Source organism: Drosophila takahashii, chromosome 3L, assembly GCF_030179915.1.
Source record: "Drosophila takahashii strain IR98-3 E-12201 chromosome 3L, DtakHiC1v2, whole genome shotgun sequence".
NCBI lineage: Eukaryota > Metazoa > Arthropoda > Insecta > Diptera > Drosophilidae > Drosophila > Drosophila takahashii.
The window spans coordinates 25,115,449-25,141,382 of NC_091680.1; the positions used below are offsets into that span (position 1 = coordinate 25,115,449).

Genomic DNA, 25,934 nt, shown 5'->3' on the forward strand with positions numbered 1-25,934 from the left:
GCATCGAGCATTGAGCATGTGAAGGTAAGTGGATGGTAAGTGGCGGGAATCGTATTTGTGTTTGGTCAATTGCCACCCGGCGACATAGAAATGCAATATGCAATATGCTGTCGTCGGTCGTTCCATTTGCTCCACTGTAAGTGTGGAGTGTTTAATTTTAAATGCCCCAAGGAGAGCGTGTACCTGAATTTGAATGAGTCCAAGGCTCGCTATTCCCAGGGGATCGACAATGGCTAGTCGGGGATTGGGGGAAGGACGATTCGGTGGGCGCTAAAATAAACAATCGCGCATGTGTGCCCTAAGCTCGGGGGCTTCCCCCCACTCACCCACACTCTACCACACTCACACGCACACACAAGCTCGCCCCGCTAAGTAGGCAACACACTTTTCGGCCACTTCCGTTGCACAAACGGCGACAAGCGGATATCCATATCCCCCCTGCCATTGTGTGCGTGCGCAGCCGGCACCCACCGGGAAAGTGAGAAGGTGGTTCTTTGTGTGCTGAAAATCCTGTTCCTTTTAGCAGAAAGTGTTGGAAATCCTGTTTCTTTCAGCAGGCGACGGTGTAGGGAAAATGTAAATTCCCTAGGAAAACCACATAGAAACCTCATTTCCCCCTTACTTTTTGTGTCACCCCCGTGTATTTTGAAACCAGAGACGGAAGAAATGTAAGGGGTGAATGAGGTTTTGTCCCTTCCGCTTGTATGGAGAAACCTCTTGAAAATATGTTATTTTCCAGAGGAATGTTCCCGCTGGGCAGTCCTGTTCACACAAACTCACTCACACACACACACGAAGTACCGTTCGTGGACACATGGATTCCCGTTCGGGCGGCGGTTCGTTTCCGTTTTGATTTATAAGCGACCGCCGCGCCGGTCTGCGTATCATTAGCATTCGATCAACAGGTTTGCGCACAACCAGGACGACCAGCAACTCGCTCCACGAAACCAGTTTCACACGGGCCAAGTAAAGGCGCTAATTGAATTCCAATCGTGCCCATAAATTTAATTACAAGCGCTATTTCATGTGGAAAAAAATTGCATAAAAGAGTGACCGCAATAAAATTCAAAAACCTTGGCCACAGTTTTCGCTTGCCGCAAAAAAACATACACCAAAAAATCGCGCAGAAATATTGGCAGGTTAGTGGTCGGTTCAATATTCAATAAGCTCGTAATTTGATTATGTGCCATAGGATATGAATTTCCAAAGTCAATTGTGGTGAACTAAAATACCATCGCTTTTCAAACGCTATAAATTCCGCTGGTCTGTAGGTTATTTAACTCAAAGTATATTTTTCAGTAATCTTTGTAAGAGTTTACCCTTATTACTTAAGTGTGCACATAATTTGTAAAATTGAAATTAACTAAAAAGACATCTGAATTTGAAGGTTGGTAGCACACAATTTTTTCCTTGGAATTCTTAACTTTTTAGTTATTACATTTTTTAATAAAATTATCTCAAGTAGTTGATAAGTACATTTAAACTAAAAAATAAAATACAATTTTTTAGACCAATAAGAAAGGATAATTAGACGATAAAAAAATCTGTGAGTCCACTTTTTGGTGACCAAATTTTGTATTTTTTCATTATTTTTCTTTTATTAATTTTTTTCATAAGGCTTAAATTATTTATAATAACCAAGTTTTCTTTCAAAACTACTGAGAGTAAGAGAAGGATGTAAATGGATTAGCCTAAATTTAATTCTATGAATCAAAGTTCATTAATGAGCTAATTATTTTGTGCATACAAATATGTCCACACACAATGCTAAACTTCGTTTTTGTGGAAAAATTCAACTAGACCATTTTAACTATTCATTAAAACCCAACGACGCGGTTTCTGCCAGGAATAGCGAACATTTTTCCCTTTATATGAAAAACAAAATTTTTAAAAATAGTCTGCTGGTAAAAAATTGAGATGGTTCATCAGCGTAAATTTATTTGCCATGGCCAAATTATGCACAACTCCTTTGCCAAACAAACCCACAATATTTAAGTAAGAGAGAGGCGAGACCCACGGCTAACCTGCTTGAGACGAGCAGTATATTTACACTTTTGCGGATATTTTGTTTATTTACGAATTTTCGTTAATGTCCATGTCCCCGGGAAGATTTCGATTCACACTCAGCGGCAACCGGCGACGAGTCCTCGAGCGTGGGTGCCGGCAGGAAACCTATTTAAACAAAATACTTATTGGCAAATGCCATCCTTTGGCAAATATTTGCCTAAGCTATTTATCGAGACATAGCAAAAAATAGGAGAGCAGGCAAATTCGATTTGCAGTGAGCTGTTTAATTTTGGCGCGAAAATTTGTTTGCCACACTTGAGGGAGCCGCTACAAGGACGCCGGATGTGCTGTCCTGACACCACATGAATTATTCTGCAACTGGCTGGCAAATTAATAATGGAGCATGGCGAGTCAAGTAACAAATTCGAAGGAATGTCAGCCACAAGGGCCATAAATATTTTCAGTTAATTTCAATTACAACTTGACCCGGCACGTTTGCCTGGCCTTTGTCCCGCTCTCTCCATCCTCTCCACGCGGGGGTCATAAAATTCGATGCGTGCTCTATCATCGCGGTGGCTATATATTATAATTTGGCGCAAAGCCGCTAAAACTTTCATCTGGGCGGTGTCAATCAATCAACGACAAGCGCACAAATTAAGTCCAAGCTAAGCCGGCCGAGAAGCGGCCAATTCCGCACTCGGACAATCAGTCAGGAGTCAGCAGGAGTTAGGGGACATTTCCGTATCCAGAAACGGGTTGGATCCGAAGCCACCGCCGCCGACGCCTCTCAATTAGTCGGCCAATCCAAGCGGGCGGCCAGCAACATCATTTAATCAGGCGACCTAGCAGATAAGATACCATTTTGAGATTTTGCTGGGCTTTGAATACTTTATTGCCGGCTGATGACTTTCCATGTTGGCGGCGCCTACCAGCTGCTGCTGATTTGCAATGCCGAAAAATCTGACTGGGATTACCCAAATGTGCTAATTCAAATGGAAGTGAGGCAGTTAATAGGCAGTTTAACTGTATTAAGTTAGCTAAATACATATATGCCTACTTATTCAATAAAAACAGTTAAAGTTTTATAAAAACTTGGCTTTGTCTGAAAAGTGTGTTATCTTTGTCATTTACTACAGAATAAATAAATAAACATAAAATTAGTTTAATTTTTCTAAAAAATAATGTTTTACATAATAAATTATTTATAATTATTACCAACACACAAAAAATCGATTGGTAAATCTAACCAATATAATAATAAAACGATTCCCAACCATTGAATTGTTTATTTTACCAATCAAATAGTTACTCTAACAACAACAAAATGCACACAACTGACCATTTAACAGAATTTTTACTATTAATACCTTTTTTACAGTTAGGTAACTATCCGTATAGGTAAATTTTACCCATCAAATTTTGTGTGTGCGCAATAGAGACCTGCACGAGTAAGAAAAAATATACTCGATTACTACTCGGCAATGATGAGTATTGTATCAGTGTTGTTATTTAAAATATGTTAGTGCTGCAAATAAGTCCACTAAAAAGTACACGGCCGCCAACGCTTTCACCGTTTGTTTAATAACACTATGCAGCATCAAAAATTAACCTCGATGAATGCTATATTTTTGGATTCGTTACGAATTCCCAAGTTAAACTGCGTTTTCCAAAGAGTTCCCCGACGCAAGGATTCTTAGCAAAAGGACCTCAAAGTTCGAAAAATGCTGAAATTGACCAACTTTGCGGAGCTCTCAGAGGCATATGGATGCATGGCTTGGTTCGAAGTTAAAGTTTTTTAAAAGATACACCCTTTATCTTACAAACCCCATACATAAAATAATTTTAGGATTTTTTTTAAGGCAGAAATAAATTCCAAAAAACATAGTTAAAAAACTGAAAAACATACAGCTGCGGTCAAAATAGTAGCAGTGTTGCCGCCTTGTGTTTTTAAAAGTTTGATGTAATTTTTTCTTATCAAATTAGTCTAATAGTAAAATTATAATCAATACAATATTACCAGGAAAAGATCAATTACAACAACAAACTTTTAAATACACAGGGCGGCAACACTACTACCATTTTGACCGCAGCTGTATACTTTTATGTTTTTTGACTATGTTTTCTAGAATTTGTTTCTGCCTTAAAAATATCTTAAAAATTTTTTAAGTATGGGGTTTAAAAGATAAAGGGTGTATATTTTAAAAAACTTTAACATCGAATCAAACCATGCATCCATTTGCCTCTGAGAGCTCCGCAAAGTTGGCCAATTTCAGCATTTTTCGAACTTTGAGGTCCTTTTGCTAAGAATCCTTGCGTCGGGGAACTTTTTGGAAAACGCAGTTTAACTTGGGAATTCGTAACGAATCCAAAAATATAGCATCCATCGAGGTAAATTTAAAAAGCACTAAAAATGCTGCACAGTGTAATTTTCCGATGCTACATTTTTACTCATTAGTAATTATCTGTTACCATCATGGCCATACCAAGATTAGTAATAACTGATTCGATGCTTATATAATCGCATTATTCGTGTGGGTTTTCAGCGCTCTGTTGTCTGTAAGAAAATTGGCAATAATGAAAACATAATTTCCGCTTCCTTGGAGTGTCCTTTAAGCAGGATGTGGCTTTATTGACAGCTAATGCTGGTATGTATGCAAATCAATATGGGTTGGGATGCTCATGCGAACGCATAGGAAAAACTACTTTGGCAGGAAATGCAAACAAGGGATGCTTCACCATCCACACTGAGTGAATTTTCCTCCGGCTTTTGTCTAGTCTCTCGAGTGGCCGCAAGTGCAATCGCAAGGCACTTAAGCCAATGCGTAAACACAGCCATAATCTTGACTGTGGGGCAGCATATTAACGTTTTAAGGCATCATTATCGACTGGGATTCCGGCTCTAGTTGCCAATCATCCGCTGCGTTGGCTTTTTGCCCCCACTCCCCATGGTTTGGCCTACTCACATTCCACGGAGCCCCCTGGAATGCCTACGGCCCGGCAACCCCGCTGGTTGCTACCTCCAGAAGGGACATTAATAGGCCATAAATTGTAACTGTTATGCGCTGCTGCCTTTTAACGCAGCGGTCGACAGACGGCATGACCTCAGTTCTCCGCGTGGAGGTGGGCCACCCATTCGCGCCCCCTCGGCGGCCCCCACCGCTTTCAATTAGAGAGGTTATTTAGCTAAATCGCTACGCTTGTTTCCCGCACCGCTGTTCTGGCGCGTGTTCCAGTAATTCCGAGGCGCGGGCGGAAATGATTGCCGCAGGACCGCAGGACTCTCCAGGACCCCCAGGGAGCAGTCGAGTGGCGTCGGCAGCGGCTTAATTGAGCATTCCGCGAGTGCGGTTGTGCTTCCTCCTCAGGATCAGTCATTCGTCGGGCGTTTATTCATTCATATTTGCACCTTTGCACTGAAAGCAATTTTTTCCGTGTTTTTGAACAATTTTCTTTTTATTTGAATGTTTGTATAAAGTTTCGAATTAAATTTCTCTTGATTTATAATGTTTGAAAACTATACATTACACTACATTTACTACAATATTTTATATACATGTATAATAACCTTTTTAATATATCTTACTTTGATTTCTCGCATTCAAAATATCAATTTTCAATAGAAAATAGAAGGTAAAATAATATGAAATACTGTTATTAGGCAGTAATAAGAGCAGTAAAAAATTCAAACCAACAAAGGAAGTTAATTTATTGGGATAGGTTCTGAACTTCATTTAAATTAGGAGTTCTATAGAACTATAATCCTTATTAAGAAATTTAAAAATAAAATTAAAAGTACAAATTCTTTTAACATTCTGAGTTTTCTTGAGTGTGCCTTAATTTCGACCTTTATTGACCAAGTTTTCCGCCTTTAATTTTCCTACTTCCGCAGTGATGGCTCACACGAAGACGCGTAGAACCTACGGATTTCTGCTGGTGCTCCTGATCCTGGGCAGCGCCTGCGGCAGTTTGGTGGCCAGTGGCAGTGCCGCCAGTGCAGCCTCCAATGAACCAGGAGGCGGCGGCCTCTCCGAACAGGTAATACTGGATCAACTTAGCGAAAGCGACCTGTACGGCAACAACAAGCGCGCCTGGCAGTCGCTGCAGAGTTCGTGGGGCAAGCGGTCGTCCGGCGGAGATTCGGGGGATCCGGACATCTACATGACCGGACACTTTGTGCCACTGGTGATTACCGATGGCACCAACACCATCGATTGGGATACTTTCGAGAGGCTGGCCAGTGGACAAACATCACCGCAGCAACAGCAGCAGCAACAGGTCCAGCAGCAATCGCAGTCTGGCGAGGATTTGGACGAGCTTGGAGGCGAACGGGATGTGGAGAAGCGGGCCTGGAAGAGCATGAACGTGGCCTGGGGAAAGAGGAGGCAGGCGCAGGGCTGGAACAAGTTCAGGGGCGCCTGGGGCAAGCGCGAACCCACCTGGAACAACCTGAAGGGCATGTGGGGCAAGCGCGACCAGTGGCAGAAGCTCCACGGCGGATGGGGCAAACGCTCCCAGTTGCCCAGCAATTAAGCCCGCACAGAACCAGAATCAAAATCGGAACAGGAACAATTAACCAGACTTAATAATCCACCTGTATCTAACCGTATTTAGCATGTGTGTTTCCTCCTCCGGAGGCGTTCCGTTCTCAGTGTCCATGTCGCATTAGGTTGCCCGGAAATTCTCCCGGTCCCCCGAAAGCCACTGAAAGTCAATTCCGAAAATGTATGAAAGCGCTCGCCAGGATGAAGGGATCCTGATGACAAGCGATCCGGATCGCCGTCTCGATCAGCCAGTATTATACGCATTATATCAGTATGTCTAGTCAACTATTCACCCCTAGCACCTAGTTTCCAAGTATACAAGAGGACCTTTCCGAGGAATTCCGCTTTAATTTAGAAACGTTAACTAAGTTAATGAATTGTGCATATACCTTTATACTTAAATATACATCAATACCTACGAAATGGCAACTATCAATATTAAATACAAATACGTTGAAAGTATTAAAAGTGAGTTTCGGTTTGATTGGGTTGGGTCGGATTAATTTAATGAAATAAAGATGATATTTACAGTTTTTGATAAAAGTTCCAGAACCTTGGATTAAGTTTAAAATTAACTACACAGAAAACAAATTGTCAAAAGATTAGATTGATGTGAAGGTAAATTTTTAAAAGACCAAGTTATTCATATATTAAATATTTTTTTTTAGAGCCCTTATTCAATTGTACGAAGATATATTAACAATGATTTGTATTAAATTGTAATTCTTTAGCGGCAGTCACCGGTGCTTGAAAAGTCAAGGGCGTATTAAACGACTAAAGTAAAACCAATTGAAATGATCTTCAAAACTATCAGCCGCAAGGATTTGGCATGTTTCGGCGTGACCTTTTTCGTGCTGTTGGTGTGCTTCACCCTGATCTCAATCTTTTCGGGATTCGAGCACGAGCCCAAGCGATACAAGACGATGATGGTGACCATCATCCTGGTGTTCTTTGTCCAGTACCTCGTCTACGAACCCATCCGGTTCTTGGTGATGGCCATCGATTATGCCACTTGGCCGGAGGAGGATCAGCCCTACAAAGCGGAGACGGGAATGCAAAAGCCGAACCGCATCGCCTATCTAAAGATCAGGCTACGAAGTCTGCGCTCCGAGCTTCTGATCACCGAGGAACACCAAAACGAGCCTCTGAATCGCAGATACAAACATATTACCGGGGACCTTTTGCTCTACGGAACGTATTTCGTGGCCCTCATGTTTGTGGTGGTGATGCAGGAGGACCAGTGTCTTTACTACAATACCAACAACATGCAGCGGCTCTTCATGGAAAATACCTCGTTCACCTACGGCCTGTCGCAAGTATATTTCTTATACCAGGTAGGATATTGGGATTTTTATTTTAAATACCCTTCAAACCAAAATACCTCTTAGCAAGAAAATTTAATGACAATAAAACGGTCAACATAAAACATTGCAGAACGTTTACGAAAACTTCTTAAGATAATAAAAACGAAGGGCGAAAACACTACTACTACTTTGACCCCATCCAATTTTAGAAAGATTAGGTTAGAAAGGTTAGAAAGATAAGGAGTGGCACTTTAAAAAAAAAAAGTAGTAAAAGCCCTTCGTTTTTAAAAGTTTGTTGTTGTAGTTTTTCTTATCCAAAAGTACAATAGAACAGTTTCTATTCAATAAAATATTACCAGAAGAAGCTAAATTACAAAAAATTAAAAAAAAGGGCGGGAAAATTACTTTTATTTTGACCGCAACTGTATGTTTCCCCCTTAAAAGAAATCTTAAAACTATGTTGAGTATGGGACTTCAAAGATAAAAAGTTGAACTTTTAAAATGGTGTCCCCACAACAAACCGAGAATCCGATTGCATGTTAGCCACTGGAAACCTAGCCATTTCTATCATTTCTCAAAATCCTTGCGTCGGGGAATTTTTTGAAGAAGGCAGTTTATTTTGACATGTCGTAACGAATTCAAATTTATCGCATCCAACGAGGTAATTGTAGATGTAACATAATAATACAAATCATAAAATCAAAATGTACCCATATTATATTAGTTGAAGTTAGGAGCTGCAAACTATACTTAAAGCTTTTTCGCCTTCTTCAAGAAAATCCTCAATGTAATCTATCCATTAGATCCACAATTATCTCAAGATTACTATGATCGAGACCTTTTTTTCGCCGAACCTTTACGGTTACGAGGGCTGGTGGGCCATGGAGCAGTGGCAGAAGATCGGGGTGATACGATTGCGGCAGGTTCGTCCAGTGAACTGCCACTACGGACTGGGTCGGCCCAAATGGGACACGGCTACGTATGCGCCCGAGTGGCGCCTTCCCTACCATCGCCTGCATTATACGGACAAGTTCTGGCGCATCTACGACCCCTTCCGACCGTTCGACTTCAAGGTCAGTTTTTTAAATGGCCTGCTGCTAAATTTTGATCACTGGGGCTATATGTTTCATTACCCGGAAACCGCTGGTTACGTGGTAATGCTGATGAGTACAAAGGTAGGGAATATATTAAAATGTAGTATAAATATTTTAAAATGGAATTTCCACTAGGTAAACTGCCTGAAGCAGGTCGATTACCTGAACGCGTACAGTTGGCTGAATAAAAACACCTCGGCTCTGTTCATTGACTTCGCGATGTACAATGCGGATGTGAATGCGTTTACGGTGATCACTTTGCGTCTGGAGAACTCTCCGTTTGGCACCCAGATGCACCGGGTGCATGTGGACACTGTCCAGATGCTGGGCTCTGTGGATACCAGGAGCAATTTAGAGCTTCTCGTCCTGGGCGTGTACGCCATCCTAGTCATCCAGTTCGTCCGCGGAGTTTTTTCGAAGCTCTGGCACGATCCGGCCAGCATCCGTGCGGTCTGGACCATGGTGGACCTCATCATTTGCGCGCTGAATTTCCTCCTGTTGAGCCTGACGATAATACGCGACTTGGAGACGGACGAACTATCAGAAATGATCGAGACGAATACCAGGGACCAGTACCTCGACTTCCAGCGTCCGTTGCGCCTCCACCAAATGTTGGCCATCGTCAAGGGCTTCCTGGTCGCCATCACCACCCTGCGACTGTGGAAGGTACTGCAGTTTGCCGCCGTTTTTCAGCACTTCACGCATACCCTCTTCTCCGCCTGGCGAGCCGTGGCCAGTCTGGGTCTGATCATCCTAGTTCTCCTGATGGGCATGGGCATCGCACTGGCCGTGCCAAATGGCAACAATGCTGAGGTCTTCCATCACATCATCCAGGCTGTTGTAACCTGTTTGTGGTAAGTCCTAACATAAGGTCCAATCAGCACTAATACTCTCCGAAACTTACGATTAGTTGTAGACCTTAAAAACTAATAGTGTTGGCGGAAGTACTTATCCCCAATCAAATTTATTTTCTTATATACTTATCAATAATATCTTCTGCAACTTTATCGACTTTTCTTTAAAAAAAAAAGTACTTCATAAAAGAATACCTTAATATTGGTGATAAATTAGAAACAAGTAGATAATAGCGATATAGTAATAAGTAGATAACATATATATTCTTGAAAGTTATTTTGTGATTAAAATAATAATTTAATATTATTTTCTGTTCATTAAAAACCTAAATACGAATCATCACTATCACCTTTAATAAGTAAATAAATCTAAAATATTTAATCCAGGTACTCAGTCGGCTTTAGTGCGGGCATTAAGCCTAACGATTTCTTCCACGGAGGACGCATACTAGGGATTCTTCTTTACATGGTGCTAGTCTTTCTGCTCGCGATCGTCCTGATGAATGTGTTCGCATCCGTTATTTACGACTACTTTAATGAGACGGGACGCGACTTGAAGGAGCAGGCGGGCAAGTCGCAAATCTCCTTTTGGGAGTTCCTACGCGTCGAGTACTCGGATTCCACGGCAGGATTTGCCCGATACTTCCGTTGCATGACAAAAAAATACAGGCCGCATGGTCGCACAGTTGCACAGAATGTGGAACTGGAGCTCACGAGACAGGAGGAAGCTAGGTTGCAAAAACGCAATTTCCAAGAGCCCATCATCCCCGAAGAGGATAAGCATGGAGATTACCTGAGACGCGGCAAGCGAATGTTCAAGCTCATGGCCATTCTGGACGTCCAGGTGGAGATCCTGGAGCGTTTGGTGCTGGGCGATGCGGATGGTAATCTGCCCTCACCTGATGTATCCGATTCTGATCCCGAGGATATGCCTGAAATGTATCGCAAGCAACCTGTTAAACTGAGGCCAAGCATATAGTTACCTAGTTAAACGGATCTTTTTTCAAGAAATAGCTTTGTACTATTATTATTTTCTTGTTTTGCAGTTTTTTCTAGTTTTCTTCAAATTATGCAACAAACAAAATACAGTAACAATGAAAATGTATTTAGATTTATTACTGTTATTTATTTTACGTTTTATTTTTAGTTAAGAAATTTTCAATTATGGAATATCCAACATATGTCGTTGAACCTTATGTTAAAGATTCCTATAGATAAGATCCATAAAACAAGAAACGATGATTTAAATATTTCTGTGTTCTTCCAGTCAGTGCTGCCATTTTGTCCTCTTTCCGGACAGATCTGTCCTTTTTTTAACGGGTTTATCCGGAAAAAATTTCAAACTTCCCCTATCCGGAAATCTGTCCTTTTTTCAAAAATAAGGTCTTGAGTGTTATTTTTGCCAGTCGAAAGTGTGTAAACCTGTTTTTATATGCTAAAACGCCTTTTTAACCATCAATCTTACAGCTCGGCACTTAAAAAATAATTATTTTTACAAATTATCAAAGAGACGTAAAGCAGTCGATGGATTTTCTATATAGTACGATTTTTTCTGTAGCAAATAAAGAGGAAAACACTTTAAAAATTTCTCAATTTTTACTCTCTGCTTTTTTGTCAGAAAAAAATTTCAGATTTTAACGACTCTTATTCGGGTTTGACGCAGATATGGCATTTTTTTGTATTACCAATATAGTTACTTGAAATGCTTTTATTATTTTAATAATTTTAGATTATTACGTATACGCACAAAAATTAACCATGGTAAAATGATCAAACAAAGAAGGATGTGAGTCGGGCGCAGTAGGTCATTACATAATTGAATTTAATATAAAATCCATTTAAGTTAAGTAATTATATAACCCATTGGTAAAACAGAAAAATGGAGGCGCATTTACTTTTGTCCCTTTTTTTGTCCTTTTTTAAAATTTTTTGTCCTTTTTTTCCCTGTTTTTTTTGGCTTATCTGTCCTGTTTTTCAAGCTGAGTGATGGCAGCACTGCTTCCAGTAGTCTTTATTTGTTTAAAACAAGAAAGGAAGGTACCTTCGGCCAGCCGAAGCTTATATACCCTTGCAGATAAAGTAATGCTCACTCGGTGCAGTTCCAGAGATTCCAGATTCAGCGTTTCTATTTATTTAAATTTTATTTTTAAGTAGTCAAGAATCAAAACGCCTGCTTCCTACAAAGTTACAATGAATTTTCTTATATTTGTTTGAATATTCCTATGGGAGCCTTAAGATATAGTGGTCTGATCCGGCTCGCTCCGACACATGTACTACCTGCAATAGAAAGAAGACTTTCGGGAAAGTTTCATCGCGATAGCTTTAAAACTGAGAGACTAGTTCGCATAAAAACGGACAGACGGACAGACGGACAGACGGACATGGCTAGATGGACTCGGCTATTGGTGCTGATCAAGAATATATATACTTTATGTGGTCGGAAACGTCTCCTTCACTGCGTTGCAAACATCTGACTGAAATTATAATACCCTCTACAAGGGTATAAAAATAAATTATCTTCAAGATACTGTTAGATTGCGTCATTCCAGTATTCCACCAGTTCTTTAAAGCATTTTCCTTAGACTGAACTTTCTTTTAAACCAAAGTGAACTTTTCCATACCCTCACCACCTCACCTCCGATCATTCCCCTTGGCTGAGCGCACCCACGTCTGAAATAAGCAGCGATAAATGATTTAATTAAACGCAGATTGTGTCTTTTTTCCCGGGGGCGTGAATAACTCCACTAATTTCGGTTTGCTCACCTGGCCGGAGGTTACAAATTTTTGGGTACGCACGCTTTATTTCAATAAGCCCAGAGAGGGACAAATTGGCAACTACATGCCTGCTGATCCACCTGATGAAATGAAATGCCTGACGAAAGAGTGTGGAAAGAACTCTGCGAGCAAATATATTGAAGAGCTCCCAAGCTGGCGAAACTAATCGCTCCCGAAACGCACAGCAGACGTCTCAATGCCAGCAACCAAGCGGCGACGGCAATCGCGGTTTGAAATTTGAAATTGTCTGACTGCAATTTGTCGCCACCACTTGTAATACCACCCACTCCAGGTGACGACACACAAGTCTGGGTCTGGGACCCTTATAAAACCGCCCGATCTGCAGGCGGCGCACTCAGTTGAAATGTTCGCGATCAAAGGGAAGCTACTCCCGGCCTTTGGCCTTTGCCTCGGTCTTTTTATAACCCTCACAGCCGCTCAAGCACAAAATTCCTCAAAGGAATCGGAATCCTGGAAGCCCATGCAACCGCAGAAACGGCAGGCTATCGTGAAATTGGATCCCCTGGGCTCTGCAGCAGCCAAGAGCTACGATCCTCCGCCGGAATTTTACCGGGGACCGGGTTCATCGACCTCCAAGTTGGACAGCACAGCAGCTGGCTTTATATCAAAACCGATTAGTTCGCTGCCTCCAGCAGGAGGAGGAGGTCATATAGGTTATGGTGGTGCCCAAACCAGCAGCCTAAATGAGAATCTCAGCGAGGCCTACGACAAATGGAGGTTGGGTGGAAATATTCACGATCGGATCAGCGTGGGTGAGTTCACAAGTACATTTATGACTAAAGCTCGATATCAAGTTAATGAGAAAATACGTACACCCAAAAAAAAATCGATATGAAACTTAGATCGATTTTACATTATTTAAGATCAATTTTAGTTTGATATGTGGCCAGGTAAATTTGACCTGGTCGAAAAGAGTATTTAATGTAAAAACTATATGGGTTTTCCATGACCTGAAATTTACTGAAAAATGTTTTTTTTTTTTGTGTAGAACTGATATATTGTAATCTCTATTTTATAATAAATTCTTTATGCAGGTCATTATGCCAGCAGTGGAAGTGGTGGCAAGAGCTACGGCTATGAAAGTCATCCATATCCGTACGACTACGGATCCTCTAACGGACATGGCTACGACCAGGGACCTGCTCCTGGACATGGTTACTCCTCCAGCGGCGAGGCGGGAGTGCCCTACCACGTTTATAGACCCCGACCGGAGCCGGGTCACTACCCTGGGCCACCTGTGGACTACTCCTACAGCTCGTATCCCATAGATTCTCACGAGATCGTCTCCCACAAGGGATCGCCGGAGCTCTCGCCCAAAGCCCTGCTGGCCAAGAGCTTCCTCATCCCGCTGGCCAGTGCCACCGTTCTGGGCATCGCCGCTGCCCTGATCAGTAATCCTCTCCTGCTGCAACTGGCTCCCGTTCCCGGAATTGGAGTGGGAGTGGGAGTCGGACCTTCAGTCGTCGGCAAGCGGAGAAGGAGAAGACAAGCTGGGAAGCGGGTTCTGAGATCGGGGGAAACCCAAGTACCGAACTGAACTCTTTATCGCCGAGTTCTTTCATTCCTAAATGTTTATAAATCAGGAAATATTTAAATAAAGTTTTAAACATGTTTTTATTTAAAAGTGCTCGAGTTAATTAATTAAGATCAAAGATAGATATTTAATGATATTAAAGATATTTGCAAACTTTAACATCACGAACATCAAACGGTAAACACGTTCCTAAGTTTTGTTTTTTAAATTTAATGTAATGCACTTGTAAGTACAGATTTAATTGCGTACCTCATTGTTGAAACACCCTAATATAGTACTTGTACTTGTTATTTTGCAAAAGCGATACATATAGCTTCCAGCAATATCAGCAGTTCTACAGGGCTCTTCAAGAATCGGAAAATAAATCCAGAATCAGTGCATCACAAGCCTTTGTCTCGGCTGTTCGTTGTCAATATGTTCAAGTCTTTGAGTTTTATTCTCTTGACATTCCTTTCGTTTAATCTCTGCGGGTCCTACGCGAAAGGTCAGGGAGAAGGCCGATCCGTATGCCTACTTCACGACCCGCCAAATCAGTGTGGAGAATTCTGCCTTGAGGCATTGAAGCCAATGCTCGATCACATAGCTTTTCACCAGAAGGAGTGGAGCACCTGCGGTCCCCAGAAACTTAATGAGACTCTGGAAAAATTGGACTCAATCAAGGATCAACAAAAGGCGCTGAAGGATTACCTATCAAGACTAGAGCAAAAGGAGGCTTCCTTGGAGACGAAACTTGATCGCATTGAACAACAATTGTCAGCCCTGCAGGAGACACTGTCGAAACCTAACAACACTAAAGTATCTCCCCTATTTGTGCGGATAGGACAAAGGTTAATTTACGTCGAAAAAAGAATTCGTCGAAGCTGGCAAGGCGCCGAAGAAACCTGCCTTCAGATGGGCGGTCACCTAGCGACCATCCAGGACAGTTTGGAGCTAAATGCTATCGGAGAACAGCTGGAGAGGAGTACCAGCTACTGGCTGGGCATCTCCGACATCGCCAAGGAGGGGGAGTTTGTGTCCGTAGCCTCTGGCAAACCCGCAACCTTTTTCAGGTGGAAGAGGGGACAACCCAACAACTTGAATGGCAATGATCACTGTGTGGATATGTATAATAGCGAAATGTACGATAGCGAGTGTACTGAAACCGAATATTTTATTTGCGAGGCTGTTGGTTAAGTGAAATTAAAACATTGTAGCTAATATGTTATCAAACGATCTAATATCAGTTTTTGTATTATTATTGTAAAAATATGAATATTAATTATTCACTCCTTACAGAACGGTTTAAATAAGTATTACGTATTATTTAGCAAGTTCACATAGTAAAAGAAAATTCATTTATTATCGAGCTTTTACTTTCATCAGCAAATGTTTTGCCGAGACAGCAACAATATATTGATAGAATGGTTTTTATGACACAATCGAAAAATAATTAAATAATGATTTTTTTTTATTAACTTAATAAGATAATCCACTAACACACTATTAAAATTACGATTTATGTGCAAACGAAACGAAACTGTTTATATACCTATACAGGGAACCAATGGCATATCACCTTTACTTTAGCGCTTAATAATTATCATCATTGCATGTAATTCTTGTCCAAAGTCAAACAAAGCCATCAATTAGGAAAACAGTTAATTTATAGAAAACCTCAGATAGTTTACACACAGCCCTGCAACTTAGGGCACTGACCTCCAAATGCGAACTATCTACTCAGTGACGACCAGGCCAGGGAGAGGAAGTTTTTCTTGGTGATTAATGATCATTGATCAATACAAAAGAACGCTGACGGTTCATGAATTATTTCAATGTTTTTTGTTTAATATCAATCTCTTTTTCAAATATTTCAATCCAACTACAATTCCATCATAAGTGGACGCAAGCGAAGTTTTCGAGGGGAACTTGGTTTGAATGGATGGGGGGATGAGTTGTTTTTGCAATAACCTTACAGTGAGTGATTAGTCGACCGCGGTTCAACCCGGCTCGTTGGTCTAGAGGTATGATTCTCGCTTCGGGTGCGAGAGGTCCCGGGTTCAATTCCCGGACGAGCCCAAGTGAAAAAAAAATTTTTTTTTTGTTTAAACTTATATAAAAATGTAAACAAAAATTATATTTTCATTAACATGAACAATATAAATTAATTTTTTTAATAACTCTGAAGTTAATGGTTTTTTTCATCTACTAATATTGTCTATAAATTTAGCATTTTGATTGCTAGTATTAGTGTCTTATTTATTTGGATTTTTCGGTTGTCAAATCAATTTAGAAAACAGCTATTTTTGACTGCAGCAACGCAACAAATAGCCATAAAGCTACCTAAAACTGCAACACTGGTCAAATTAAATATCTACACCACTTGTCGTGCATTTTACACGACTTCTCTACACGCCACCGAATAGCGCCATCTATTTAACGAATTTGATTATAGCCTGTTCAGACAGCGCACAGTGGGGCGAAAAAGCCAAAAGTCTGCCTTAAATCAGCGGAGCCCTATAGCGAATATTTTTGATGGGACATTCTTAAAGGCAATTAAATATGTAAAAAAACATCATAAGGTGCATTTTTTTAGTGCAATTTTTTTGTTGTAGAAAATGTTTAAGAAAAAAAATAGTTTTTTTAAGAAAATAAATATAAACAAATTAGTTATAGGGTTCTAAGTTTCCCAATATTTTTTTTAAATTTAACTTGATTTTTGAAAAAAAAAATTATTCAAATCGGTCAACTATAACTTATAGCTGCCATATAAACGCTTATTACAAAGGAGAATGTCTCGGTTCTATTTCAATATTGGTTCATATAAATTGGGATTAAGGCATTATTTATCATTTTAGCTCTATGCTTACCTTGGCTGACGATATTTCAAATTATGAACATTTCTTGCTAACTTAAACTGCGGTTTTCTCAGAAGAGGCGCAAAAGGGCAGGCTAATTTTTCATAAAATGTAGTTAAATATCTAAACTTTTATTAAAAAAAAAGAATTAAACGGGGATCTAGGGTGTAACACTACTTTGCGTCCAAAAATATCCAAAAAATCCCAATTTTTTTAAACCTCTTTTAAAAAATTAAAAAAAAATAGTAATTATGTATCTAAAATTTTTATTGTTTTTTTTAATATTTTAAGAATTGGTTGCTCTTAAAATTTCAATCGTTACATATACAACTTGGGCCCTTGGGCGCTTTCAGAAAAATTTCAAAGATGTGTAAAAATACCTTTTTTTCTTATTGGCTAAAATTATGTTTCGAAAAATCCACTTTATAAATCTGTAGTGGGAGAACCATTCATCACAGATCACTCTTTCCTTTTGATTTGTATAGAGAATTCAATTGTTTTTAAAGTTGCATTGCAACATTTTGGAAAATCTTAAAAAAAAAACCATTTTGGCAAGCTTTTTGTTTTAGGCGCCCGACAGTGCAGCGTTTTCATTAGCAAGAAATACATGCTAAGAAAATCTACTAGTCTTTTACCAAAACATTCCAGAACTCGCCGGAAATATCTCGTATTCGTTTATCACTTAAGCTTCATATTTGACCGCTAAATAAAATAAATAAATAAAAAGCAACAACAAAGAAAATTAAAAAACAAAACGTGCAAATAAAAACAAAGAATTTTTTTTTTGTTTTTTTTAATTTGTATCATCGATTGTATTACATTACGATGGACGGATGACTCTTGTTAAAACTCCTTGTTTTCCTGAAAACGCTTTTTTTCGCTTTCGCGAAATTCGCGTCGTGCTGCCGGCGGAGCACCTTGAGGATTACGAATTATGAAAGCCTTCTCGCAGTATGTGCTCGGATTATATGTTGGAGCTGGCGGCTCAGAGTCCCAGTCCTCTGAGCATTCCACAGTAAAATTACATGGTTGCGGCTCCACGGGGGGCAACTTGTCCGGCAGCTTATAGCGCTCTAGCGCAGACCGATCGGGACAGTCGATGACATGAGTCTGCAAAATCGGGTAACTAAGTACCTTTGTTAGCTTCCGATAATAGTTTTGTTAAATACTCACCTGCATGTCGCCCACAGAGTGCAAATGGCAAGAATTAAATGGGCATCGAACCATCTTTGATGCTTGGAAATTCTTAGCACACCGTGTGAGATGGTAAGATAGCCTCACCGGCATAATGCGGTGAGCGCTATCGAAGGGACAAACAATGTACTCTTCAAAATTCGGGGAATATCTTGGACCAGCCATTTTACGACTTTATTTTTTTAGTGGATTAATAAATCCTTTTTTTAAGTTTAGGCTTCCAATCGTCCAGCTTCTATCACAAAACAGATTGTGAAAAAGCACGCCGATTTTGTGGTATTTTAAGTTCCAGCATACAGTACTCATAAGAAGTACATGTGCTAGAAAGAGACGTATAGAACTAGCTTTAGCGAAAAGGTTAACCTAACCTTAAATGCGGTATTTTAGTATTTTAAATGTATTTGGCGTTTTGACATTTCTTTGGAAATTACAGTACTAACTCCTACTCCTAGTACGTGCATTATATTCGCTGTAATATTTACATAGGCAATTATTTAAGAATTTAGTAGGCATATCAAAAAAAACTTTTGCTTTAAATTTGTAAGGAGCTTTGAATAATTAATGGTTTGCATGTTGGAGGGAGTGCCTTTGTAGCTGTTCTTCTATTTTTAAGCTTTTTTACAAACATGATATTTAATTTAATTTATTGTGGTAAAGTTAACATTAAATTAGCAGGGAAGTGTTAACAGAGATATTATCGATAGAATCCGTTTGGTATATTTTCGGTATTTCTTGTGACACAGGGTGGTTCGGGCCGCAATCACAAAACGGTTCCACAGGGCGCTTTGTGCAGTAGCAACAGAACCACCGCCAATTTCCCGGCATTTTCGCCATTTCCAGACATTTTCTCATAGTACACTCGCCAGCAGACCATGAATTTCACCAGGAGTAATTGGTGAGTGGGCGAAACAAACCCGAAATTCATAAAACTAACCATGCAACTCCCACAGCTCGCCGCTGAGCAAAAATCCGGTGGTGCAGCGCAGCCTGGACTTGCGATTGCGGGGCGCCCAGGCGCGGCATTACCTCAAGTGGTGCTCCATAAACGTGCTGCTCCTGTCGCTGCTCCTCTTCGACATCTGGCAGGCATGTCGATCAGTGTACAGGACCTACTGGTTCCTGGCCGAGTGCACCATCACCAGCCTGATAGCCCTGAGTGCGCTGGCCTGTTTCGGCAAGTATTTGTGGTTATGGTTTGGCGGGGACCAGGTGATGGGAACCGATACCCAGAAGTGCCTGCTGGACGGCAAGGAAGGTGAGGATGCCTGAGGTAGTTCAACCTAAACATATCTAATATATGCTCTTCCCACAGACAACTCCTTTAGGACCGTCTGCGCCCGGGCCGTGATGAAACCCCGCAGCTATGAGCCCGACACCGATGTGGAGGACGACATACCCATTATCAACTGGCACTCATCGTTCGAGGACTCCTGCTGGGGCTCGCAGTCCATGCGCCGCAGTCCCAGTCCCACGAGAACTCCCCAGCAGACCAACCAGACGAACGCCTCCTACAACTCATCGATGGTGCAGAACAACTCGCTGAATGCCAGCAACCTGAGCAACGAGTCCAACTACATGTCGCCGTATGCGGAGGTCCGGCGGGATGACTTCATCACCGACATCCGCAAGTTGCCCGCTCTGATGAAGCAGGCGGAACGCGAGCGCAGCATGGTCGACAGCTCTGAAGCTCCCAATGTCCAGAACATGGGCTCGGCCAACTCGTTCTGGAACTACTGCAACAATGCGGCCTACATGCTGAAAACCACCATTTACCAGCTGTCGCCCGCGCCTGCCGTTTCCACCGAGAATGCTCCAACATCGATTGAGGAGTTCGGTGGCTTCCAGTTCAGGGACAGCAATTCGGAGGTCATCAAGCGCATCTCCACCGACAAACTGTCGCAATACGTGGCCAACCTGAGATTTGTAAGCAGCCTGCTTGAGTTTCCTCTGCAAAATAATAAATGTTATACTTTCTGCAGTGGATTTCAACCACCATTCTGCAGCGTTTGGTCAAGGAGATCAACTATGTGGACGATGTGTTCCGCCAGCGGGGTCTGATTGACCTAAAGATCGGTGCTGTGAGTCTGGAGAGGCTACGCAAGACGGCGGAGAACCAGCAATTTGTGCAGACCTGTGCCCCCATGCTGCCTATGCTCTTGCCCTTCCTGGACACCTTTAATAATCAGGAGTACCTGGTGCAGCGCATCAAGGAGCTGTCGCAGGGCTCCTGCATAGCCGACTACCGCTGGAACTCGGGCAAGACGCACAATGGTCAGGAGTGGGGCGAGCACTTGCCCACCGATGCAGCTGTAAGAAGTTCTTCTTGATAAAGTATGCAAATTTCTGATTACATTTATGCCTTTTTTCCAGATATTGTTCCACTTGTTTTGCGTCTACTTGGATAGCCAACTGATGCCGTTGCCGCAGGGCGGCGGGCGACCCTTCCATTCCCGCTACGTTCTGATCCGCGACGAGAAGCGCTCCACAAAGGACGTGGTGAACGCCGTGCACAACAAGGCCCACTGCGCCATTCTGACCACCAGCAACCAGCTGAACCCCAAGTTCAACTTTATCAGCGACAAGGAGCTGCACAATTGCGTGTACGACAGGAACAACCTGTTCTACGTGATCATTCAGTTCCTGATCTACATGCGCCAGCAGCAGGAATCGGCGCTGGAGTGCGTCAATCTGGGCAAGAGCGGCATCAACATTATGTGCGTCATCGAAGACTGAGCTGGCCGCTAATCGGGATACCTGGCTATGACTACTTATAACTATAACTCTAAAAACACACTCGTTACTTCTAAGCATATGTCCCGGACTCGACTATTCCCCATCATTCGTTACTATTAAATTATGCATTTGTAATTATTAAGTTGACATACGACTGTTGTGGTTTCGCGGTTATCAGGTGTCGTGTGCCTGCGGTCTGTGCAATTAACTGGTTTGGAAGTCAGGCGGCAAGATATACTCGTGGACACAGGTGCCCCACTTTAATTGCCCTTTCATGATTCTCACTATTGCCCAGCCAGTTTGGTGACCTGGTCAATGGCCCGGCCTGCAACTCCCACATGCTCGCCACTTCACACTTCCGAAAGTGACAAAATTAATGGTTTCCGCCGACGCTGTCGACATTTTGTCGAGTGAGAGACATTGAGAAAATGCTCCAAAGTAGTGCGAAATGAAGGAGTCGCAAGGAGCAGCAGGATGGGCCCTCTCGACCAGCCGCATTACCATTTCTCTTGGCCATGCTCATTTCTGGGCTCTGGCTTGACGTTGAATCGGTTGGCTGGTTATTTTAATGCTACCCCCGCTCCCGGATGGTTGGATATGGCTGGCACCTCGGGTGAGTAATGTGCCTGGGTTGTCAACTTTACACTTTTATCCCCTCGCATTATATTTGCTTTACCTACACCGCCACCCAACTTAACGCCCTGTGTGTGTGGTGTGATATGTTTTCCTGATACTTTTTCCCAAGTTGTAAATTGGCTTAAAAATAATTTGTCAAAGCATTTCAGCCGGCGGAGATGCGATGCCTAAAATGGGAATTGGAGTTGGAACTTGGAGCGCGGAGCCGGGCTGCTTGTCTCGAGCCATTTTCTTGTCACAATATTTGGACCCTCGGCTGATGGAGTGAAATTCCTTTAAAGAAACGCATGTGCGCGTCTTCATATCCAATTAGAAAAGTTTTCCTTCGACTGCTCCGTAATTGTGTTGATTAGTGCGGCTCGCTGGGTAGCTCTCGAGTGGGTGGTTGCTGGGTTTTGGCTGGATTCTCCTCCTAATGCCCCGCCGTTGACAAAAGAAGCCTTCTCGGATGGCTGGGGGGATTGTGTGTCCCCAGCTGTTGGCACTTTAAAAAGAAATGCGCATTAAATTCGATTGGCAATCGTCTCACACTCTTTCTTTACGGCTTACACAAATTTTCATCTAATATCGCTTTGAAGCAGCTTAACTATCCTTGAGATGAGGACGTCTCGGGGCGTGGAATGATGGCGATAGACGGTCTATGGGGGACTTCTAAGTGGAACACTTGTCGGTTAATGAAGGGAAAAGTGACGGAAGGTGTGAAAAATTCAATGACTTTAGCATTTTGTTAGTTCCGAACATTTTACTACTATTTTACTAAAAATATCCATTATATGTTATTAAAACTATTCAATAAATTTGTGTATAATCATTATTATGTGGAATCTCGCAAAAAAATTAATTTAAAGTTTTTTGACTTTTGGGCTTTGCGAATCTACATATGTATGCATTTAAGTTTGTTTAAATTCCTAATAGTAAGAAAATGGTACTTTCAGATTAAATCCGTCATTTATTTTTGGACGTACACTAAAAGACAGCTTTAACTAAAAATCTAAAATTCGTTAAGCTTTTAAAATTAAAAATTTTAAATCGATTTAAATGTAAAAAACCCCATAATTTGTAATTAAAACTATTTATTAAATTTTTACATTTAATTTAATTTAATTATTTGTGAATGTACATATGAATGCATTTAAGTTTGTTTAAAATTTTTAAAAGGTTAATAGTACAAATATAAAGAATCAACATTTTATTTTAAAATTTTCGTAAAAAGCTTTATACAAACACGTATCACATCAGATCAAGGGAATTTAAATGCATTTTTGATGCAATAAAATTGTGGAAAACATTAAAGGAGCCACTCTTCATTTTAATTTCATTGAGCCCCATAAAGCCCGATCAAACTGCAGGCAGTGAAACTATTAAAATGATTTTATTATTCCACCTCCGCATGTCGGCCAGCCACTCACTTAGCCACCAAACTGGATCCGTTGGCCCGGTCAACCAAATATTGACACACAATAAGCCGGTAGCAGTCGGAGCGGAGCTTTTACTTTTCGGCTTTCCTTTTTGGCTCCGCTTATTTATTTATTTTGCCATCTACTCCGTTGGGGAATGGGACATTAATGAAAAAAATATTTTTGCCCATTATGCGCCAATATGGTCAGCCATATTTCGGTTTATTTAATTTTGCGCAAATAAAACGGAAGTGGCGTTTTTATTTTCCCCGTCGTCTAGTGTCCTTTTATTTTTTCGGGATTGGGGGATGTGGCGCAGGAGCAGGAATATGCGCTACATAAAATCCTGATGCTGATGCTGATGCCTTGCGACAATGTTCAGATACTGGGGATGCGTGGATGTTGGCTGGGAATTTTTTTTAGCGCATATTTTAAGCAAGCAATTTGTGTAGCTCCAGTTTAAAGAGTCCTCGCTGGCGCGCCAGTTGCTGGCTTTCCCAAGCGAAGCTAAAAATGGAAATGGCTGTCATTTCCTTTGAAACGGCGACTCACGACTCCCGACTGCCGACTCTCGTCCTGTTACTCCGCCCAGCCATCGGCCATTAATGACCGAAATGAGTTTTCATGCTCAGCTATTCAGCTATTTGGCAGCAGCAGTTTTCAAACTTCTACTGGCCGTGGCTTAAAGTCTCGCAGAGACATGCAACCGGATCGGCCATTGAAATATTAATTAGTCGTATAACCGCTTGGTCACTGGGAATTGCTGCAGTGTTTGCCTGACTGACGATTGCTGCAGTGCAACCACTCAAATCTGGTGCCACCCGAACCACCAGAGCCACCTGACCCGCCTCGTCCTCCTCCTGCTCCTGCTCCACCTGCACTCCTTTAACTCCACACTGATAACTTACGCAACTAATCTGCGCTATGGATGTGTGCACATACATACAGTCATATGTGCATCGGGGGTTGCGGGGCCATTTGCATTTAATCGGATTTGGCCAGATTTCAGGTTGTTCTCCTGATTCCAGCAAAACGAGGAGGAGCCAGCTTCGAAAGTCCATTTGTTGTGTAATTTCCGCATGCAGCACGAGTATTCCTGGCTGGCCGGCGGATGAGTGGACCACAAGCAGAACTAGTAAGCAAGTGGCATCATGACAAATTAACATGGGCCAGCCGGCTGTATTCTGTACTCTGGAATCCGGGCTCGATTGTTGATGCACTTCCCCTGACAGTTGCTCCATTAAAGGAAAATGTGTAAAAAAATAAACCTCCATAAAATTCACTAAAAATTTTGTAATTTGTGAAGATTGATTTATTTAATTAAGGAAATTAATGAAAAGTATTCTTTTTAAAATAGAATATATAAAAAGGAAGATATTTTTTGGTGTTTTTTAAGTTCTTTCATTCTGAATGTTTGTTTTTTTTAATCTACTTAGTAAATTTAATAAAATTTGTAATAGTAATATACAGACATATTATAACAAATTTAAAACGTATTTAATTATTGACTAGAAAACCTTTAAATTACATATTTCTTATTATTTTTCCTAATTTTTTTTGTTTATCTAAATCTTTTGTACTACTTTTAAGCAATTTCCCCAAGCAATTTGTAATTTGCTAAGGGTATTCCCGATACGGCAACTTATTTTACTAAGCTCTCATTGCGCGTAGGTAACGAACCGGAAATGTTCTTAGCATTTCCGCTTTATATCAAATATAAAAAATGACTGCTTTTAGACGTATTTGACAAAAGTTGTCTGTCACCCGCACTCACGCAGTCGGATACACATGCTCCGGCACCCATATAGAGACATATAATTGCATAAATCAAACTCAAGCATGCAACATGAAAAATCGCATTAATTTATCTGCTCACTGCTCATGCAGCCGCCGCCTATGTGGGCCAGTGCCACGCCCATTCGCCCCTCCGCCCCAACACGCTCCGGAAAGGCGCTGGGTAACATATCCGCTTATGTCAATTTTTTCCTACCACTCGGAGTTTGGGGCAGCATCATCAACGCTGCTCCTTGTGCTCCCCGTCACTCCAGCCAGTTGTCACTGTCAGTTTTGGCTTCCCTTCCAGTGTTTTGTCACAGTTCCTGGCTTGGATTCTGATCCCCCCTCCCCCGTCCCACAACTCCCCATCTAACTCTGATGTCGCCCGGTTTGTTTGTTTAAATGCTACATTTACTTTATGGATTGTTGCTATATTTTTTCTTCAACTGGCAACCCGAAAACCCGGGAATGGCGTATAAATTTCACGTCAATTTTTATACAGTGGGGCGTAGGGGAGCTCAGCTGGGTGAGCCCTTGACTGATTGTAACCTGTCAGAACTTGCTTCCTTTTAATAACTTGCCCACACACACTCACCACACACCACTCACACATTTGCCCACTCCAGGACACACGGCTACATCCGCTAATAACCTGGCTTCTGCTCGGCTTTCCTTTTTGCCCACTTTAAGTGTCCTGTTCACGCTACATAGTTTAAAATTCTTTATAATTGGATTCCCAGCTTCCAAAGCCCATTTTTTATGGCCAGTTTCGGACCAAAGAGTAGCCGGCTGCATGTCAAAAGGATTTTACAGTTGACGCGTGCAAACCAAAGCTTTTGCCACCAAACCCAACCAACCCACCCAATTGCAGACCCAAGGCACTCATGCCGGGTCCTTTTTTCTCCTTTTTCGGGTGGCCAGAGCCGGAGGAACCCCGGCCTAACCCGTAACCCGGGCCAACAGCCACACATATGTGGGTGTGTGGGTCGGGGATGTGATGATATGTTCCATTTCACACGGCAGCGGCAATCCTTTCGACCGCACACAGACATAACGCCACATACTCCGGCCGCAGGAGCCGAGATTTATGTTTTCTTGTAAACAAAATAACGGACATGCTTGAGGCCTATCGGCAGGACCTTCAAGGTGGGAAAAGGGGGTGGAATGTGCGGGCTGACTCAGTCAGCCTTGGGGCATCCGGCTGACAACGGGATTAGGCGCATGTAAACCTGCG

At 41.7% G+C, this 25,934-nt stretch overlaps 6 protein-coding genes and 1 non-coding gene across 7 annotated transcripts; 6 read left to right on the top strand and 1 right to left on the bottom strand.

Annotated features, from left to right (window-relative positions):
- The first annotated feature begins 902 nt into the window (after positions 1–902).
- Positions 903–7,016, top strand: Mip (Myoinhibiting peptide precursor). Its single transcript, XM_017155327.3, has 2 exons — positions 903–1,139; positions 5,897–7,016. Exon 2 carries the CDS (start codon positions 5,899–5,901, stop codon positions 6,535–6,537), a length of 639 nt encoding a protein of 212 aa, XP_017010816.2. The 5' UTR covers positions 903–1,139; positions 5,897–5,898; the 3' UTR covers positions 6,538–7,016.
- Positions 7,017–7,292: 276 nt separating this feature from the next.
- brv2 (brivido-2) lies at positions 7,293–10,924 on the top strand. The gene is made up of 4 exons (XM_017155319.3): positions 7,293–7,882; positions 8,656–9,027; positions 9,082–9,800; positions 10,188–10,924. The coding sequence occupies exons 1-4, from the start codon at positions 7,343–7,345 to the stop codon at positions 10,777–10,779; spliced, it is 2,223 nt and encodes a 740-aa protein (XP_017010808.2). The 5' UTR covers positions 7,293–7,342; the 3' UTR covers positions 10,780–10,924.
- Positions 10,925–12,939: 2,015 nt separating this feature from the next.
- Positions 12,940–14,218, top strand: LOC108066717 (uncharacterized). Its single transcript, XM_017155338.3, has 2 exons — positions 12,940–13,348; positions 13,631–14,218. The coding sequence occupies exons 1-2, from the start codon at positions 12,940–12,942 to the stop codon at positions 14,131–14,133; spliced, it is 912 nt and encodes a 303-aa protein (XP_017010827.2). The 3' UTR covers positions 14,134–14,218.
- Positions 14,219–14,523: 305 nt separating this feature from the next.
- On the top strand, positions 14,524–15,343 carry LOC108066713 (accessory gland protein Acp29AB-like). The gene has a single exon (XM_017155332.3). It carries the CDS (start codon positions 14,545–14,547, stop codon positions 15,301–15,303), a length of 759 nt encoding a protein of 252 aa, XP_017010821.2. The 5' UTR covers positions 14,524–14,544; the 3' UTR covers positions 15,304–15,343.
- A 770-nt stretch (positions 15,344–16,113) lies between these two features.
- TRNAP-CGG (transfer RNA proline (anticodon CGG)) lies at positions 16,114–16,185 on the top strand. The gene has a single exon. It is a non-coding gene; the product is annotated as a tRNA-Pro (tRNA).
- A 1,569-nt stretch (positions 16,186–17,754) lies between these two features.
- On the bottom strand, positions 17,755–18,435 carry LOC108066720 (gametocyte-specific factor 1 homolog). Its single transcript, XM_017155342.3, has 2 exons — positions 18,138–18,435; positions 17,755–18,074 (listed from the first exon to the last, which is right to left on the bottom strand). Exons 1-2 carry the CDS (start codon positions 18,321–18,323, stop codon positions 17,808–17,810), a joined length of 453 nt encoding a protein of 150 aa, XP_017010831.2. The 5' UTR covers positions 18,324–18,435; the 3' UTR covers positions 17,755–17,807.
- Positions 18,436–18,893: 458 nt separating this feature from the next.
- LOC108066755 (transmembrane protein 209) lies at positions 18,894–21,038 on the top strand. The gene is made up of 5 exons (XM_017155399.3): positions 18,894–19,053; positions 19,109–19,413; positions 19,471–20,081; positions 20,138–20,467; positions 20,529–21,038. Exons 1-5 carry the CDS (start codon positions 19,031–19,033, stop codon positions 20,889–20,891), a joined length of 1,632 nt encoding a protein of 543 aa, XP_017010888.1. The 5' UTR covers positions 18,894–19,030; the 3' UTR covers positions 20,892–21,038.
- The last annotated feature ends 4,896 nt before the right edge of the window (positions 21,039–25,934 follow it).